Source organism: Lonchura striata, chromosome 7 (assembly GCF_046129695.1).
Source record: "Lonchura striata isolate bLonStr1 chromosome 7, bLonStr1.mat, whole genome shotgun sequence".
Taxonomy (NCBI): Eukaryota; Metazoa; Chordata; class Aves; order Passeriformes; family Estrildidae; genus Lonchura; species Lonchura striata.
This window is the reverse complement of record NC_134609.1, coordinates 35,396,504-35,416,249: the sequence shown is the minus strand read 5'-3', so window position 1 is coordinate 35,416,249 and position 19,746 is coordinate 35,396,504. Positions and strand designations below refer to the sequence as shown.

At 39.0% G+C, this 19,746-nt stretch overlaps 1 protein-coding gene across 1 annotated transcript in view; it reads right to left on the bottom strand.

Annotated features, from left to right (window-relative positions):
* Positions 1-19,746, bottom strand: part of CTNNA3 (catenin alpha 3) — a 412,512-nt gene that overhangs the window by 369,839 nt on the left and 22,927 nt on the right. Inside the window, exon 5 of the mRNA XM_077784793.1 lies at positions 17,178-17,297. Coding sequence (XP_077640919.1) covers positions 17,178-17,297 — 120 coding nt within the window. The remainder of the gene's footprint in view (positions 1-17,177; positions 17,298-19,746) is intronic.

The window sequence follows — 19,746 nt, the reverse complement described above, 5'->3', positions numbered from 1 at the left end:
ATTTAAGTACCACCACCATTCTTTCTGTTCCCCTTTGTTTCAAAGCAGATATATCAAGACAGATCATGAAGTGACCCAGAGACTCCTTAAGTTCACATAATTCCATATCTGCTTCCAGTGCATAAAATTAAAAAAATTAAGAGCATTTAACATCACAGCACCCCTGTGAATGTCAGGAAGGACTTAGGAAGGAATCTTGTTTTGAACAGCTGACTGTGGTCTTGTTCAGTAAGTGACTGAGCTGTGCTAAACAGAACTTTCAAACTTGCTGCAGTTGATATTACCTTGACAACCAACATCAAAATGCAGCAATTCTACCTGGTCAAAACTCTTCCCTTCTCCTTCCCTGCCATTTTTTTTCTCCCTTTTCTAAAAAGTTTCTCAGAGACAAACTGTTAACAAAATTAAAATAATATTGTGTAAGCTACTTTCAATGGAAACACACTTTTAAAAATAAAATTATTTTCCAGGTTTTGTCAAGGTAAAAACTATTCATAAACTTCTAGAGAGCTCCTGCACCACTCCATGCATGTGAATCTACTCACACATTTAAACAGCTTTAGTGGATTAGGGTCATGAAGACAGATGCTTTAAGTCTCTGTACACAGAAGTCTCATTTGACTCAACAGGATATTTATCCACTAAAAAACTGCAGAACCAAAGCCATATGGCCTATTGGCTTGGATTACTGATTCATAAGAATATTGTCTTTTTACTCTCCTAAGGGTGAATTAACCCAGTGATGGAATATGACCCTAAGGAAATATTTGTGCCCAAAAGCACGAGCTAACTCTTTCAAAGCACAAAGTCTGTTCTTTCATAAGCATTCCTGAAGTAAAGCACTGGACTTCAGTCCAACAGTAAAAACAGTAAGAAATAATTTACATTATCAAAATATAATGTACTTACACCGGTTTGGTTTGTGTTCATTAGCACAGGATCCTAGAATGTCCCATGTTGGAAGGGACACACAAGAACCATCAAACCCCAACAAATCTAGACAGGGACATGAAAACAACCTCTTGCTTCAAGTACCCAGTTTGGAAGTCAGCTGTTCCATGATGCTAAGGTGGATTAACACAGGACCCCAGTAAGACTGCTTGTGTAAGTAATGCCTAAATCAGCAAACCATTAACAGTCCACAGGCTTCGCAGACAGAGAGGAATGGAAGTAAGAGTTCATGTTTCTAAGCAGATCTTAATGGTGTCATAAGTAAGTCTAAATCACTTATATCCCCACTAATATTCAACTTCATAGAAGTCCCACAATTCACTACTACACCAGCCTTCCCCAGTGCACTGTAACTCAGTGCTAGTATGACTGCCCTGTTAAAACAGTGTAGTTCTTCCAGTTTTCATCACTGAATTTCTTAGAATGAAGATGAATGTTGACTTGTGTAAACCTCCTGCTGCTCCTTACACCTGCCTTATGGTGCTCCCCTATTGCCCAGAGCATCTGCTTGTATTTTACCTTCAAAATGTACTGCTTCTTCACATTTTCCTTAATTATTAATTTATTATTCCTTAATAAATTCTTTGTAGAGTCAAATGATGAAAAACTGTAAGCCCAGCAAACTGCCTTTTTTTCCAATGGTAGATTTTGTAGTACCTGAAAAACTGCTCCACTTCATCCCCTTGAAACACTGGGGTTTTGTTTATCAATACTGTTTAATGCAACAATTTATTTCCCAGATGCAGAGGATATAATCTGAAAATAGGGAATACTTATAATCTAAGATTTATTCTGCCTGTATCTTCTAATTCCTTTCTGAATTTCTTACAACAGCATCATCCATATAATTAAATTCCCAAGAACATATAAACCATTAAAATATTATTACAAGAATTTGTAACATGCTAAATACCTACAGTAAATTCTGTAGAGTTTACCAGTATTGCAAAAAGACTAGTCATAAAAAGGTCACTTGAACCAGGTTTATCCTATTCAAATTATTCCAGACAAAAAATTAGTTTTTTCCAGATAGAAATGCATCTGTAACAGCATTCTATCTTCAATAAAGCTGACATGTGGCTTAGGCGTTTGCTATGAAAATGAAGTATTTTCTAACCATTCACAGGGAAGAAAGACCCTAATCTTAAGGGAAAAGCCCTACAGGCAAACAGTTAAAATATTGTGTGCCACAAGGCAAAAAGATGAAAATTAAAGGAGCAGTATATGCTTAGTATTTATGCAATATCATTAAATCTAATAATGACTATGCACAGTATTTGACAATAAGTTAACATAATCTAATGCTTTTGTAGGGTTGGGGAGGGGATGTGCGTGCTGGTTTTCAACAGTCATACACAACATATCATCCACAGAGCTTTCAAGGACCAGACTCTACAGGGAATTTACCCAGCTTTACTGCTCTCTGTTGTACTTCCAGCCCTCACACTTCAGCACCATTACAACAGCAAACTGCAGCTGCTAAAATGCAACAGCCAGGACAGTTTGCTAAATCACACAGTGGCACAGGGGGAGTGCCCCAGCTTGGTCTGGCAGCCTCCTCAGGCCCTCTGGAAATAAGTGGTGTTTACACACACCAAGTACCAGCAGAGCACTACTCACTCACACAGCTCCACCTCAGCATCACAAATATTCACAATTAGACGTGAGAAGCAAAAAACACAAGAGTGACAATTTCACCATAAGGAACACTGACAAAGACAGGGGATTACTTCCCTAGGCAAAACATAAGCATTCTGCTCATAGAAGCAAACCAGTGCTAGACTGGAATCCTTAGATAAGAACTCTTAACTTGGTCCAGTTACGTAGTTACATATCCTTTTTTTAATAGTTTGCATTTTAAGAGACTTTTCTTTGGGATCAGTTATTCAATACCACAAAAGCAAACTTAATAGGTAATGTACATGACAGGCAGTGTAAAACAAAACAGAAAATGTACACATTTCTTTGCACTGTCTCTGTTTTCAAATGCAGAAAGAGCAGCAAGTGTGTATCATAAAGCATTCAGCTCTCACAAAAAGAAGTAATTGTACAAATGCACTCAACGTCATTTCACTAAGCCACTGTCCAATTCATGGAGTACAAAGCTTATAGAAAACAGGTGTGATGACTACTAGAACTGTCCTAAAATCCTGTTCACAAACCACACCTAAAATTTCTAGTTTCTTCTTTAGAAACTGTACTAAAATAAGAACAGTGAATGATTCTCTGTAGCAGGGAATTATTGCCATTCACTCTTCCATTACAGTGCAGCAGCTGCATTAGTCTGTTCCTGTCATGACAGCATTGCACTGAACGGACATGATATGAAAATACAATTTTACATTTTCTACTACAAAAATAACTTTCCCACTGTGCCGCATAGAATCAATGTCTAAATGAATTGCAGCATACAGGTAAAACCCTGCCAATTAAAAAACTTCTCCAAGTCTCTACCCATCATCTACAGAAAGATTTAGTAGTGGAGGTGGCAGAAATTCTGTCTTATGACAACTCCATTACTTCCATAAGATATTTATTAGTGCAGCATGAACAGATCTACAACTACATAGCTGTGAGTTCTTTCAAGCTATACTAATCTATTCTATATTTTAAAAACCTATGGATTAGACATACTGGAAAAGAATTCATCTTCCAGGACAATTGCAAAACAACTGTGAAAAAGGATAAAAGCCTTTCCACTCAAACATGCTGGACTGACAATTGATTCTACCAAACTATTGAATTTTAAGTCATTTGGTCTGCCACTGCTGCATATTACAAAAAGAAAGCAGTGTACAGGGTTGCAGGAGAAAGTTTCTTCAGGCATAAAAAATACAAAAAGCAGCTTTATGATACTGCCTTTAACAAGCCCTAAGCCATAAACACATATAGAAAACAGTATTTATAAAGTCTATGCACTGTACTTTATTTAAAAGTATCTTGTACAGGAGAGATGTTCTATAAGACAGAGTCAAGGCCTGCACAGCACTGCATGGTAGCAGAATGAGACACAACAGGCATAAAATGAAAAAGATACAGGTTAGATAAAAGCAAAATCTTTTTCCCTGGAAGGACACCCCAACAGGGGAGCCAGTTGCCCAGAGGGGCTAAACAGTCTGATCCTCAGAAAATTTCAAGGCACGCCTGGATAAAGCTCTGAGTAACCTCAACTGACCCCTGAGCTGATCCAAGCTGAGCAGGAGGTTATACCAGGACCCTCATGAGGTCTCTTCCAAAAGAAATTATTCTGTAATTCTCTAATTACAAAGAGAAAGCAGAGGAACTGATAGCCATATATAAATCATTGTGACATTTTTGTGACATATAAAATAATATTGCAGCAAAATTATTATGCAAGGGCATAAAGTCTTTATACGAAGGTCCATAAACCATTCTTACAGTATGCATAAACACAGTAAAATTTATGTGCATGGTAAAAAGTCTAATTTAAAACTTTTATAAGATTTAACTAGTTACATTTTATTAGCATTGCTTCTTTGGAAAGAAGAGGATTAAGTATTACAATTAAGTACATCTTGCTAAGAGGCAAGTATGCATTTTATTATTTAAGTGATGTACATGCTTCAGCTTTTAACTTTGATTTTCTAACTAAATAAATTTTGTATATGCCAGAGAATTTTACAGAACAATTCCCACCAGTGCTAGCACTAGCACTGCCTCTACAGAACTCACATTTATCAATCTCAAAGGAAGCTCTATGTCAAACTACATCCTTAGACTAGGAGCACTTTCCATTTTGCTCCCCGTGTCCATCAATCTAATTTAACTACCAGAACAGCAAACGTGCTGCAATAACCTTAAACCCTGATTAATTTACGGCTAACCTCAATTCACCTAGATCCACCAGAAGAGGGATATTTTGTTGTGTGATTTTTGTGGTTTGGATTTTTTGTTTTGATTCTGTTTTTGTTTTGGTTTTTTGTTTTAAATGGTGTGAGATGTGCCTTAAGTGTTTTCATACCTGACCACACAGAACACGGGTCAGTTCCATCCCCGAGGCAGCTCTCTGAGAGCATGCAGTCATGTTCACACATGTATTTCCTACAGCTGTCAAATCTCTATCAGGAACTACTGGAAACAACAAGATCCTGGCAGAGCACTTCAGTTTCACAGGACACATGCACAACGCAATATCCATAAAATAAAAAAAAAAACAAAAAAACTTATATGGATCAGACTAATATTTAGTAAAGCATCCTTGAAGGATGGAACACCTCCTAAAGACCCAACAAGAAAAACCAACATTTTAGCAGGCCATGTTGCAATAAGACAATGGGTAATGATTTTAAACTAAAAGGGAATAAATTTAAGAGTAGACAGAAGGATGAATTTTTGTACAAAGAGGGTGAAACACCAGCACAGGTTGCCCAGAAAGGCAGCAGATGGCAATCCCTAGAAACATTCATGCTAAGGTTGGCCAGGGCTCTGAGCCCTGTAGCTGGAGATGTCCCTGCTCACTGTAGGGGAGTTGGACTAGATAGCCTTTACAGGTCCCTTCCAACCCAAAGCCCTCTGAGATTCCATGACCCTTCACTTGTGAACAGGAGCAGGCCCATCACAGCTGCCTCCAAGAATAGTGATGAATGCACCGGGTCAGGCTTTTCTGCTTGGGGTTTTAGAGGATTTGCTGCTGTAGAACTTGGGCCATCAGTGATCCAGGCTGGAGGAGCAGGTGTGTGGGCAGCAGCCCTGCAGCTCACTCCACAGTGGCACCCAGGGCACACTGGCTGCCCAGGACCACACAGTGTACACTCATGGGGGATGGTGGCTCAGCTCCGCTCCCTCCCTGCTTCCCACAGGGAGCGAGAGGTACCAGCGCTCACTACTAAAAGCAGTGACAAAATTATCTAATAAAGTCAGTGAATGAAGGATATAGAGAGAATTTATTCAAGTTGCATTAAATTAAAATACTTATCTTAAAATACTTATCTTCTTTGGAGGACCCCAGCATTGTTCACATCTTTTTCGTATATTATTAATGTCTATATTTTATTTTCAGAATTGTTTTTTCTCCCTCCCTTGAAAATGCTTTAATTTTGTAACTATCAGAAGCATCTGTCATTTCTCCCCTAAACTATTAAAGGCACTTAGAATAAGAATACATTGCCTTTCTAGACTATCATTACTACTGAGGTAAGATTCATGTAGCATGCAGGCACAGGTACACACACTTCTTTAAATTCATCTCCATCTGTTCTAACCTTTTCAAGATTCTTAACAGCTTCTCAGCTAGCTCTTTGCAATTCTAATGAACCATTTTCCAAAGCAAATAAAAACCTCCCCATTTCATTTTCACTAAGTCAAGAAGGTGGACAAGGCCAGGATCAAGAGCTCTTTAGCAAGCCTTTAATTATTGTTCTCACCAACTCCCTTCCCTGACCACCCAGGTTCAACTCTCTTCACACCACAGCAGGGAATACACCCACCATTCCTGCTGGAAAGCAGTTCACTTCTCCCACAGACACTCCCAGTGATTTCAATGGGAAAAGGCTCAAGTGGAGAAGGATTTGGCTATCATTTTACTTGTGTTTAAAAAATATAACCTACCCGTAAAATTGGGGGGGCAGGAAATAGAGGAGTAATAGTCGTCCTTATATTGTCTCTGTACCTATCCTCTCTAATCCTCTCTATTAATTTACCAATAAAATATCATCAACATCTCCAAGATTTTGGTCTGCAATCAAATTTTAGTTACAGGGAACTTAGCTCTCCATTTAGGTTCATATCCTTGACATACAAAGTCCTGCTCTAAGAATGCTGGCTTTTAGTGAAAATGTCACTTTTGCCAGGAATTTTACCCAGAGACCAGTACATCTGTTATTTGTCTATGAATTAATAATCAGTAAGAAACTTGATTGAAAAGCTGCAAAAACTTTTCAGATCCTGAAATAATTTATTGACCTCTACTAACTTAGCAGAAGAGGCGAAATGCTGCAGTATTTTTTTAAGATAACCAAAAATACCCTGCACTTCAGACATCTTCTGCAGGAACTGCTCAGACACCTCCTTCCCAGCTCCCAGGAACAAAAGAAGCAATCATCACTAGGAGATCATAGCCTCCAGTTCTCTTTACCTGAAAAGATGTAACACTGTACTCTTTGGCTATGTGGTCTCTTAATTTTTTTCCACCTTAGTTGAATCCAGTGCTGAATTTCATAACTGCAGATAACATAAGCTGATAAATGCCCTTGGGGTTGTTTTTTCTTTGCAATCATTTGTGATCTAGCTAAAATAAACTAAACTGTGGTACAGTTTGTACTTCTCTCTCCCACAAATCAAAAAGGATCAGCCTTCCTCCAGTGCTAACCAGCCAAGTTACAGCTAAAATCAAGATAATTGTTGTTTCATATATAAATCTTGACTGAAGTAAGATTTTATTACATACTATCTCTTGTTCTTACAAAGTTAGATCCATGGTTAAATTAATGCAGAAAAAACTCAAACATTCTTACTCATGGAAATAAACAAATTTAAATTGGACATAAGAAAGCTTTCACTGTCCCGCCAGCAGAATTTATTGTTATGAGCTATAAAAGCACTGTTACAAGTGTCAAAAATCTTACCTACAAATAAAGTTTTTTTCCATAATGACCATCTATAAAGGCCCAACTTCACTAAATCACATGAAGGCAAACTTCAATGCAGATCAGCTGAGTAATAGCCATTGATAGCTGAAAAGTAACCAGAAGCAGCACTCTCAAACCATGGAGAAATGAAAATACAGCCTCATGTTCTAAAAAAAGCTAGACAGCAAATAAACAAAAATATTAGAGCCTGCTGAGCCCCACCAAGCAAGGCCAAGGTCTGACTGCTCTCCCAAACTATGATGAGAAAAAGAGCCAGTGATGACAAGCCTACATATCACAGACAATCAGATGCATTTTGGCTGGGTTGTGACAACAACCTGAAACTCCAGAGGGATGGAAAGGAGGAAGTTAAGGCCAGGAGGGCCAAAATTAGGTTGGGGCAGTGCCCTCTGTCATGACCCATCCTCTGTCCTCCTTCCTGCATGCACAATATCCCTGTGTCTGTCCAAACATGCACACATTCCAGCTCTTCCTGGTGAACCCCCAGACCCTGCATGAACACCTCCCTGACAGCATGGTGCTGTTCATGCATGGACAGCCAGGAAAACAGGAGACAGCATCTGGGAGGGCAGGACTGGTATGTTGGTTTGAATCTAATATGATAAGCACCTTTCTGTGAGCAAAATGAATGAGTCAATACCTTTAGAATGCACCAACAGCAATGAGGTGTGGATGACAGATGACAAAGGCTTGGAGAATAAGGAGACAAAGTAAGCAAAAAGTGATGCAGAACAACTGGGTAAGAGATTTAAGTGCTAAATTACTAGAATGAGTTTTAGAGGGAAATTGCACATGGGATTATGCAAATGAAAAATACAGAATGAAACTTGATGCAGAACGTGCAGGACAAAGGGCAGGAGTGTGTACAGAAGCGACAATATAAAAAGAAGGACTAAGTGGCCAACTTGACAAGGTCTCAGACTAAAAAGTAGGAATATTGTCCTGGACTAATGAATAATTTGTCAGAGTATGGAACAGTGATTTCTCTCTGTGCAGCATTGTTCCATCTTAGCCAGAACAGCTGAAATCCAAAAGCTGAATGATTACCAAGGGTCAGAACCCTCATAAACAGAGCTAACAAGTTCTTCCCCCACAGCAAGGTTGTGAGCCAGGGAAAAGCTAAGAAGCTCCCTGGTACATAATCCTAACTGGTTACAGAACCCGAGTTTCACAGGAGACAGAGATCCCCACTTCTACCTCCTAACCTGCTACCACATGAGGGAAGAATACACTACACCCTACACAAAATTCAAGTTTTTCATTTCCTATGGTGATGTTCTGAAGAATGGCCAAGTACTATGGCCACAGTAAGTGCACCACAAGCTCAGCCTTCAGATAAAGACAGCAAGACCCAATTGCTCCTGGCAGAGTCTGCCTTGGCTGCTGCCTGCTACGAGTTCCTGGAGCAAACACATCAGGAACAGTGCTCCTCCAGGATTTGTCCATCATTCCCAAGCATTATCATTCCCAACCATTTTCCATTCACAGCTCAGTTATTTTGCGAGGCTTTGCACTTCATCTAATCTGATTTTTACGAAGCACCAGAGAATCATTTTACATGGGAATTTATTTTTCTGTGAGAAGCTGGTGTATGTCTGTCAGGCTGGGATCAATACAATATAACATTTCCCTCAGATAACTCTTTCATGAACTACTATTACTGTCATTTTCACCAGGACATAGCATCATTCATTAGCCACACTTTAGTAATCAGAGCTCTGCATTCCAAACTGTTATTGCACTTCTAACTTGCATCCTTTCAGCATCTAAATAGCAGTTTTTCTCATACTAAGAAAAAAAAGCACAAAAAATAACCCAATCCCCAAACAAAAAAAAACCTCTCACCACAAACAAAAACAGTATCTCAGACTATATGGTGCATACTGTCTCTGAGCCTGTAAAAATGTCAGTTGTCCTCAGACTGAACTTTTTACCTAGTCTGACATAAATCTGTTATAGCCTGAAACAAGGAACTTCAAATATCCATAGAACTTTACTGGCAAGTCCTTTTACACCTATAAATCTTTAACTCTTGGATGGAGGCATTTAGTGAGGTCCTCCAGTACATCTGGTACTAAGAGGCTTGCTGAAGGTCACACAAGATACCTGTGAGAAAGCAAATCTAAAAATGTTTACAAGACATTTATATACGTATCTCCCACTTCTCTTTTTTCCTTTATGATTCAGTAAAGAGTTTTTTTTATAGCTACCACTCACTACTGCTCCAGGTCATTTAATTCTAAAAAATTAAAGAAAAGAATGTGAAATCAAAATAGTACATACATCACTTTTATAGTGTTCAACAAAAGAAGCATCCTCTCTAAATCTTGCTTTTTCTGTAGAATATGCAGATATGTTACTTCCCAGAAAATTAAGGGATGTATTTTCTCCTTCAATTATGGCTAAGAATCGTATATCACTTTACTAGGTGATGATTTCAACCCATAAATACATACAAAGCTGTAGACCTAGGAGAGGGACAAAGAACTCAGCACAGTCTTTGAAAATAACGTTCCTCAATTATTTCCAGAGATAGGAAATCTGTTGAGGCAGCCGGTTGGGGCTCTGATGGCTCAACCTGGATGCCACAACCTTCCCAGAGAGAGGTCCCACAGGACACAACTTTCTAGGGGTCTCAGGCAGTCCTTCAGCCACCAGGTAACGTCAGCAAGGGGCAGGGAGCCCAGCTCTTAGCAGTGATTTCAGCTCTGCCTTGAGAGATGTACCCTGGCCAACACAGGGACAAAGACTGGAGCACCAAGAAGCTATTCTGCAGAGGCAGCCTTTATTCCAGCACCCTGCCAAGGACACCAGTGACGACAGCCCCCTGCTGAACAGGGCAGAAACTGGGGTTTTTATGAGGAAAAGCAGGGGTGGTACAAAGGGGGAAAAAACAATTGGTCCCAAAGAATCTACATGGGGTTCCAAAGGATGCTGGGAACTCGCCATGACCAATGAGAATTTCTCACTCCAGGAGGGTTTGGGAAGATCTTATCATAGCCCATTCAAGGGATACGTCTCCAAGGGAGAGGGTTGGCACATCTATCTTTCTCCACAACTCCTCCTTTTGTATTTAATAAAAAGGCATCCCCAAGAGCTCTTTTAAAGCAATGTAAAAGGCACAGGAACATAAGTAACACAGTAAGAATCACAATAAAAATCCATAAAATACCCTTAACCAAAGATGAAATCCATCCAGTTAATCCCCAGTGTGCAAAAAGTTCATTGACCTATTCAGGGTTGCTCTCCACTTTTATGTCCTTTATTTATGTTTATGTCTTTTACTTATGTTCCTTCAGTTTCTGGATGTTTGTGTGGATGAATTTTGAGTGCAAAGAAAGGTTGAAGCAGCACATCCCCTCAAAATCCCAGCAGCCATGTCCGTGGGCAAGCAGTAGAAAGTCCACTGCCACGCAATTTTGTAGGGACATGTGTCTGTTAAGTCTCCTCATCCCTTCCCAGAAGTCAGCACTTAGACCTCATCCAAACAGAAATACTACCTCCCGTGCACAACTATCAAAGTGTTATGTTTTATAACATTTATAAGATTTGATTGTAACAAAGGAGGAACTATGTGAAATTCTGAAAGCCACTGCAGTTTAATGCTGGCTCTCTTGGAGAGGCATGACAAAAACCTGCCAAATAAACAGCAATGTGTTCCATATGGAGTGGGCTGAATGAACCATCCAGCGATGAGACAGAACTCAGGGGCTGATGACAACACTGCTGAACACTCCTTGCTACCAAAATCCACTGTGAGAGAATGGAGCTCTGCATCACAACGGGACACTGAAAGGGAACAAACCTGACCAGTCCTTTCTCAAGGACAGAAAAAAAGCAATTGGTTCAGTCAGCTACGCTTAGATTCCTGAGGAAAAGAGTTACAGCAAATAATGAAAGACACTATTTTATTCATCTAGAAATAAATCCAGGAATGAGTAACAGCCACCAGTTTTGTCCAGATCAAGTCTTGCCAAATTAGTCTGGGTTGGTAGTCATAGGATTAGTAGCAAGTATCTCATAATATGACTAGATTCTGACATCCTTCACAGGACTTTTACATAAATAAATGGGAAAATTTGGTTAAATTTCTCTGGAATCAATGGAGACTTCAGAACAGTTACCAATGATTCCAAGCAACTACAGAAATGCATTAAATCATTTTCTACAGGGGTCTGTTTTGGTTGCCTCACTATGAAGCATAACTTGGATAAGAAAAAAGAGGAAGAGGACGAGGAATTCCTGAGAGAGAGGGAGGACAAGGAACCATCAGGGCACTGTAGGGCAGGATCTGAACTCACAGTAATGTTCAAAAATAGGTGTGCTTCTCTCACACAGGATACATTAAGGACGAGCACAAGTCATCACATGTAGGCAGGAACAGGCAGCTGCACAATGTATGATTTGAAACAACCTAAGAGGAAACACTTCAGAGGAAAGTGAAAAGGCTCACCTTAGTCCTGCAGTATAAAACTGCAGCAGTTCTGTTTTTTCCCTTGAGACACTGCTGCCTAACAAAATACTGCAACTGTCATCTCACTGAGATAACCACCCAACACATCAAATTTCATATAGGAGACATACATGGTACCACAGCAAATGTTCATGTGCAAAGTAAGTGGTGTATCCAAGTCCCCCATGGAATGCACTCAAAATTCTCTACAGCTTTTTAAGTCATGCCCTTTTAACATTACATAGTTGTCTCTGTAATTTAAATTTCCAGCCAAAGCTCTCATTTCCTTCCCACTGTAGCACTCAAATTTGTTTTGTTTGTTTGCTGTTAAATTACCTGGTGACTTCTGAGTTGAATGTAAAGCATCATCTATCCTTGGCTCCCAAGACATTTCAGCTACATTTATCAGAGACACGACTAGACTGGCATCTTTTATCCAAACTGCTGACATCTTGGGCACAGCCAAAACTAATTCAGTTTCATAGAAACAGCAATAGTCTGAGCTTTGAAAGGTTAGGGGAGGCATGACTTTTTTACTCAGAGGTTTAGCATCCATGCAAAGACAGAAGAATTGCACAAATGGACTACAAATTAAAATCATTCAAGCCTGGAATAGACAGACACAAATCTAACTGAACAAGGGAGCTGCTGAAACTATGGCACAGGCAGGGGAAATGTTGATATGAAACTCTTCCCCCTACAACTCTGAATACATATAAAAAAGAATATGAGCACTTCCAGGTGAGCAGGGAAAAGCAAAAACCCCTTCACCCATTAAGCAAGCCATGGAGATACACAGGACAGAAAGAAGCAAGGACCAAATGACAGAGCTATAATTATGAAATTACCAAAACAAGTCAGGTGGCTGAGAACAGAATTGTCATAATTTTTCACTCTTAGCTACTGAGACTAATTTGTTGTTTGCTTTTTTTAAAAAATGAATGCATAAATCAACTATTTTAATTACACAACAACATGATAGATGTTGTTCCTATGTCAAAGGGAGATAAGCAGCTACAATACTGGAAATATAACCTATAGTCTCATTTTATAATCAATACTGTGTGACTACATATTAAAGCAGAAAACAAAAGAAGGCATTTTCAGAAATCTAATGGACTTAAATGCCTGTATGTCCTTAAAATTACTCTGGAGTAAAGTACAAGGTTTCTTTGAAAATTCCTGAATAAGATCTCAACACATCCAACCCTAAAATCTAAAAGATTAGAGAGTGTTAGAGTGGTAAATACGAAAGAGAAGAAATTCACCCATTTGTTAATCCAGGATGGCAATTCAGAAGACATAATTCTGCCTTTACCCTCCAACAAACAACCAAATGTACTGTCATTCTTAAGTCTGGAGGGGGAAAAAAAGTGAATTCTCATTCAAATTCGTTCAGTAGCACAAGCCACAGAAAGATCCATAATTCCTGCCCTTTAATTTGCATCTCAGCTATTTCACATCTTTTCAAAAGGCATGGATAATGGACAGAATGGCTACAAGCCGTGATTAATGTACTGCACCCCTTAACTAACTCCTCTCAGTAGTTAATGGTCAAAAAAGTTCATTTGTTTTGTGGTTTGAACTTGTCTGACTTCCATCCATTGGCTCTTATCATATTTCTGTGTACTAAAATAAAGTTTTAGTTAAGTACCTCTATTCCTGACATTTCTAAGCCATAACCTTTTCCAGATAACTTAAGGAGCTGGAGTTATGCAGCGTTCCATCATCATGCTTGTTTTCTTGACAACAAATAAGTCACCCTGAACTCCCTCCAATTATCAGCATACTTTTAAGGCGTTTGCCACAAAAAAAACCTGCCAGTTGGTAAGTGATAATCTCTTTCAAAAACTTGTCTCCAGCTGCTGGAGTGGAGCACTGTGCTGGTTTTGGTTGGGGTATAGTTAATTTTCGTCATGCCAGTCTGGGCTGTGCTTCACACCTGGATCTGTGCTGGAAGCAGTGCTGGTAGCACAGGGACATTTTGGGCATTGCTGAGCAGAGCTCACACAGAGCCAAGGCCTCCTCTGCCTCACCCAACCCACCAGTGAGGAGCTGGGAGGGGACACAGCCAGGACAGCTGACCCCAAGGGATATCCCAAGGGATATCCCAGCCATGTGGGGCCATGCTCAGCACACAGAGCTGGGGGGAGGAGAAGGAGGAAGGAGGACATTCAGGGTGATGGAGTTTGTCTTCCCCGGTCACTGTCACATGTGATGGGGCCCTGCTCTCCTGGGGATGGATGAACACCTGCCCAGCCATGGGAAGTGGGGAATCAGTTCCTTGTTCTGCTTTCCTTTTATGTATAGCTTTTGCTTTGTCTGTTAAAATGACTTTATCAACCCACAAGTTCTCACTTTCACTCTTCTGATTCTCTCCCACCAAAGCAAACAACAAAAGGTGAAAAATAAAAGTGCATTTAATCCACTTTAACAAAAAGAAGTATCATCTGACTGAAGAAGCAAGTCTTCATTCAAAATTAAAACTTTCAATATGCAAATTTGACTTGTACGATCATGAAGGCAGCTGCTACTGATAACAAGGGACTGTGTGAAACCGAGTGGGCAATGGCTCTGCTCCACGTTCTGGAAGCACTATTTCCCATGAGCAAAGTAAATCACTGTGTGCCCTGTAAGGATCTTTGATACAGCCCTTATCTCCTTCAGTTTCCAACACAACTTCTTAGAATATTTTTAAACATAACAAATATCAGAAAGAAATCCTAAAATGATTTTTTAAATGGATAAACCAAAATTATTTCCCATAGATTTATTCATTCCCAATTGTGTGTCCTTTAACACACAATTTCCTTGAGGGCATACAATCAACATCAAACAAGCAAACCTTAAATTAGAATACTTTACAACAGGATACTGCTTTTGTGTGTATGCACATACTAAAGTCCTGTTGTCAACTATAAGATGACACATTGATGGAGGCTTCTAGTCAAAAATTGAATGTATTTGGATTACAGCCAGCACTGCTACAGGCATCCTAAAAGCACTGTTAGCTCTAAGAACAGCAGCAACAGTGGCAATTTTTCAGTTTGACAGGTGCTAAATACCACTGAACTTTACTGTAAGTCCATTTTTTTTTACAGCTATTGCCAACTCACCTTAAATGACCTTACAGTTTATCAATTATAATAAACAGCCTTAAATCAGTGCTGTTCCAGCTGAACACTATATGGACAACTTCCCCTCAATAGCAACAAAGACCCATGTAAGAGAAAAGGAAGTGTGAACCTACCACAGCATCCCAAGAGCAGAGCTGGGATCTATCACTAAGTCCCAACTTATCCCCAAGTGCTTTAACATTTTGTCCTCTCACTTCTCCTGAAAACATTAATATTGCAAAGGTGGTAATAGTTAGGTTGATACAAACTAATGTAAACTTTACTTAGCTTTTACTGGAAACATTCCACGAAGTCACAGAGCAAGAAAATAAGTTTTAGTACTCATTGTGGCATGTAGCTGTTCTTTTTTGTCACATTTCAGAGATGAGAAAGTATCAAGGAAATTAAAAGCTTGTTTTAATTCAAAGGAATTGCCAGACTATCTCCTGGACAAGAAAGAAAATCTACATTTCTCAAATGAAGGCATATCTTGGGCCATTTCAAAATGGCAGCCTAGCTATAAACACATATTCTCAACCCAAAGGAATTTCTCTAGTGGGTGCTGCCCAACCATCACCCCAAACAAGTTTGCCCTTTATAGATGTTTGGTCTAGATTTATTAATCAGAGCTGAGGCAGGACATTTTGAAAACCCTTTAAAAAGCCCAGCTTTGATTTCCCATCTGTCCTATAAACTTCCCCAACTAAGAAGTACATTGCTATATTGCACTTCATGGCTCATGTCTGAAGAAAAGGTAAAGAAGCAGATAACTGTACTTCTTACAAAAGCAACATTCACTGCTTTCAGCATATAAACCACTTATTTTACCACCAACAGATTCACACAGACTGTATACAAACGTTTGTCTCCAAACATATGTGGTTACTCAGCATTTTGCCAGAAGAACTATGAATATATCTATAACCTAATACAAGTGCATATAAATTATTATCAATTAAATGTGTTACCAATTAAAAGTGTTATCAATTAAACATAGTATCAATTAAACACTCCATAAACGTGTCCCAAATTCACAACAGCTTCAGTGTCAAAGCAGGTCAGTGATTTCTGCACATTAATCCAACCAATTCTCAATCTTTTCACAAAAAGGCTGCTTTCTTTTTAAAACTGGACAAAATTCAAAGCACCTTCTACACTAAACACATACATACATGCACTTTTCAAATCCCTCACTGCAGGTTCTTCAGCAAGTTCTACTGAAATGAAAATCTCAGTATCAACAAGCAGGTAAAACACTCCTGACCATAACCACGTAACTACTGCTCAGATAAACAATGCACATTAACTAAGACACAGGTAATCTAATCAATTACCTGACCTAAAGAGCTGCAAGTGATCTGCCCCAAGCCCATGAACTGTTTGGCAACACTGACACCAAGTGACAGAATTCAGGAAAACACAAACCACCCCACATAGAAATGTTACAGCTATTTACGCTCATGCTGTGGAAGAGGTAAAGTCTTATTTTATCATCAAGAGAAGAAAATTAGTGAATACCCATAATGAGAGCTGATATTTTCACATAAGGTATGTATAAGTGACAGAATATACAACATTAAACACGTGTTAACAATTCAAATTTGAACACAAGTCAAATACCATGTGCACTTCAAAGTTTGATGCATACTAACCTCACAATTCACTACTAAAGGAGAAAAAAATTAGTGGTTTGCATGCATATGAAGTATTGGATTCCATTAACTTAGGTGAATTTGGTTGATTTTTCAAGTAAAAGATTACAAATAGTACCTCTACACGCTTCCATTTAGAAAATTACGTGTTAATGCAACTTTTAATGTCTGCTAAGTCTCACTTACTTGTTTTGCCTGTGCTTCTCTCTGCTGAAAAACCAAAACCCAGCAGTCCAGCATCATATGCAGACTTAACTCGCCCCTGCTGCCTTACATGACACTGCACAAAGCCCCAGACCCAACTGACAGAACAGTAACTCCATCAAATACAGCGGTTTTACCACCCACCCTCTTTATGCCCAGCATTCTGTCTTCTTACAAGCTTCCGTGGTCTTACCTGCTGACGTTTGTATGCCAAGTAATCAAGATTTTCCAGATCTTTTTGAAACTTTTGGTAAGTTTTCTGTAGATCCGATTTACTGGATACATTTCTTAAAGATTCAAATGTTCTTTGAAACTGTGAAGGAAAATAAAAAAAACAAAGCCAACAAAAAAATATCACTCATAGAGTTGCTGTGTTTCATTCTGCATTACAATTGTTTTCTAGTAAATACAAAGGCTATTGAGGTTTGTCACCTCTAACCTTCCACATATTCCTGCAGTTTTGTTTTGAAACCAATCACAGAATTCAAAGCATTGTACATACACCCTCCTCAATTAAATTAAGTCCTCTAACTTCATAGGTCAGACCGAACAGAAGCAAATCAATCTCTAAAGGTGAGTCCTTTTTCTGTGCCAGGTTTCCAGAAGTAATAAATTCATATCGATTTAAATACTTTCTTTTCAACTAAGAAAAGTGTATGCAACTTCATACATGCCACAAACACATCCAATCAAGCGTAACAGTAGAACTTAGAAATTACAGGGTGCTTCTTACCAAGTTAATTTACTTCAGAGTAATTTAAGACTGGATAATCACCTTGGGCAATGTGCCCACATTCTGCATGAAAACTGTGACAACTCCAATTATTCTTCACTATAGACCTTATTTTTAAATTTAAAACTTCTTTCATGCATACACTATTATTAAAAATAAGACTGGTATTTTTCAGAGATGCACAACACCAGCCCAGCTGTAGGAACTGCAACAGAAAGGTTAAGACTTGTGTCAGAGGAGAACTGGAGGTCCAGCTTCCTTGCTACCTTCAGGAAATCAAGAGCCTTCTCCTCTGACTTGCTGTTTTCCCATCTGTAAATATCCTTCTTCACCTCATGAGCATGTGACAGCTGCAAAGCTACAGGTAGCTCGGTAATATTTTGTTATCACTGTGATTACCATCAGAAGCAAGTCTATAAACATATATTTACACTGATATAATCAGGAAGAACTACACACTTGTCAATCCTTCCAAAATATTGACTGAGCCCACTGTAGCTCCAGGGCCCGTAGGTGAAGCTCATCCATAGTACCAGTGCCCAGGAAACAAGGCAATGGATTGTTTCCAGTCAGTTCTGGAAAACCAAGCACTTCTGTAGTAACTACAGCCCACATTTCTCTATACTTTTGCTTAAACTACAGCCACTGAATTGGAATAATAAACCACCGGAGCAGAAGGGAAAAAAAAAAAAAAAAGGAAAAAGAAAATAGAGAAAATAGAGCCAAACCTCAAACCTCCACTCGTCTTCTATTTCTCTTCAAGAAACTGCCAGCATAACTGAATAACTGCCAGCCCATGCTGATCATGGACGTGGAGTGCTCCAGAGCCCCTCATTCCTGAGCAGGTGACTCAGCTCACTCCCAGGCTGTACCTGATGCTGAACAGCCCCCAGGTGCTTCTCCTTGGGGATAATAAGCAGCTGCAGTGGATTTCCACTGACAATTTACAAAAACTTGCCTGGAACCTTCAGGCAAGTTAGCATATCTTGTTTGCCACTCTGCAGCCTTTATTTCAGTCTCACTGTTCTCATAACCAAAAGGCAAGCTAAGGCAGTGTTTTCATCTATTTGTAATTTACCTTACTCCACCTCATTCAGCACTACTAGAAGTTAACTGGAGACTTTCAAGCTGCAGTTAAATTGTTTGCTACCAAAAAATAAAATAAAACTTTCTCACTCAAAAGTATATGTTCCTGAATATATGACAGAACACACATGCTAAAACAAAACTGCAATACTCTATTCTTTCTGCTTGACTTCATTAGCTTCCAATTTTTGTATGATTTGTTGTTTTCAGATTTTATCTCTGATCCTGAGCTGATCTGAAAGCCTTGCATTTGCAATGTTTGCTTTCATCAATTCCCACTCCTCACTAACCCCTTAGCTGGAAGCAACTTAATTGCAACATTTGCAAACAAGACCTCAGTTCAGTTTAAGGTGACCAAAAGAACTCCACAGTCCTTGCTTTTTTTCAAGTGTGTAAGAAACTGCTTGTAATGTCTCTGGCAAGTTCATAGTGCACCTTCTGCTTCAAACCATGACATATTTCTCCAGAACTTAACCCAAAGCTGTTGCACCCTGTTGTGGGATTGAATAATACAGGGAAAAGGTCTCCAATGATTCCCAAACTCACTAAATAAACATAAGGCACAGACTTTTCTTGTGGTGCCTTTTTCCTTTTTTTTAAGATAATCATCATGTTAGACTACAATACAGTTGTAGAATGATCATCATCCTTTTAAGGATGTACTTAATCACAGCTTCAATTCTTCATTAACAGGAGCTCTGCTAGCAAGATCACTCACTTCCTTATGTCCTGCAGCAACCTAAACATTAATAATACATTTGGCTCTCTAGAAAGAGATATAAGAAACAGCATGAGAGCACGATCAAATACAAATCAAATGTACAACTATAAGGACAAAATGCTTCAATAAAATTGATGGGTAACTGCCAGAACATCCACATCTGTCTTTAGATGTAAGGGAGAAACACTTTTTTAAAAATTAACTCAAAAGTAAATAAAAAAT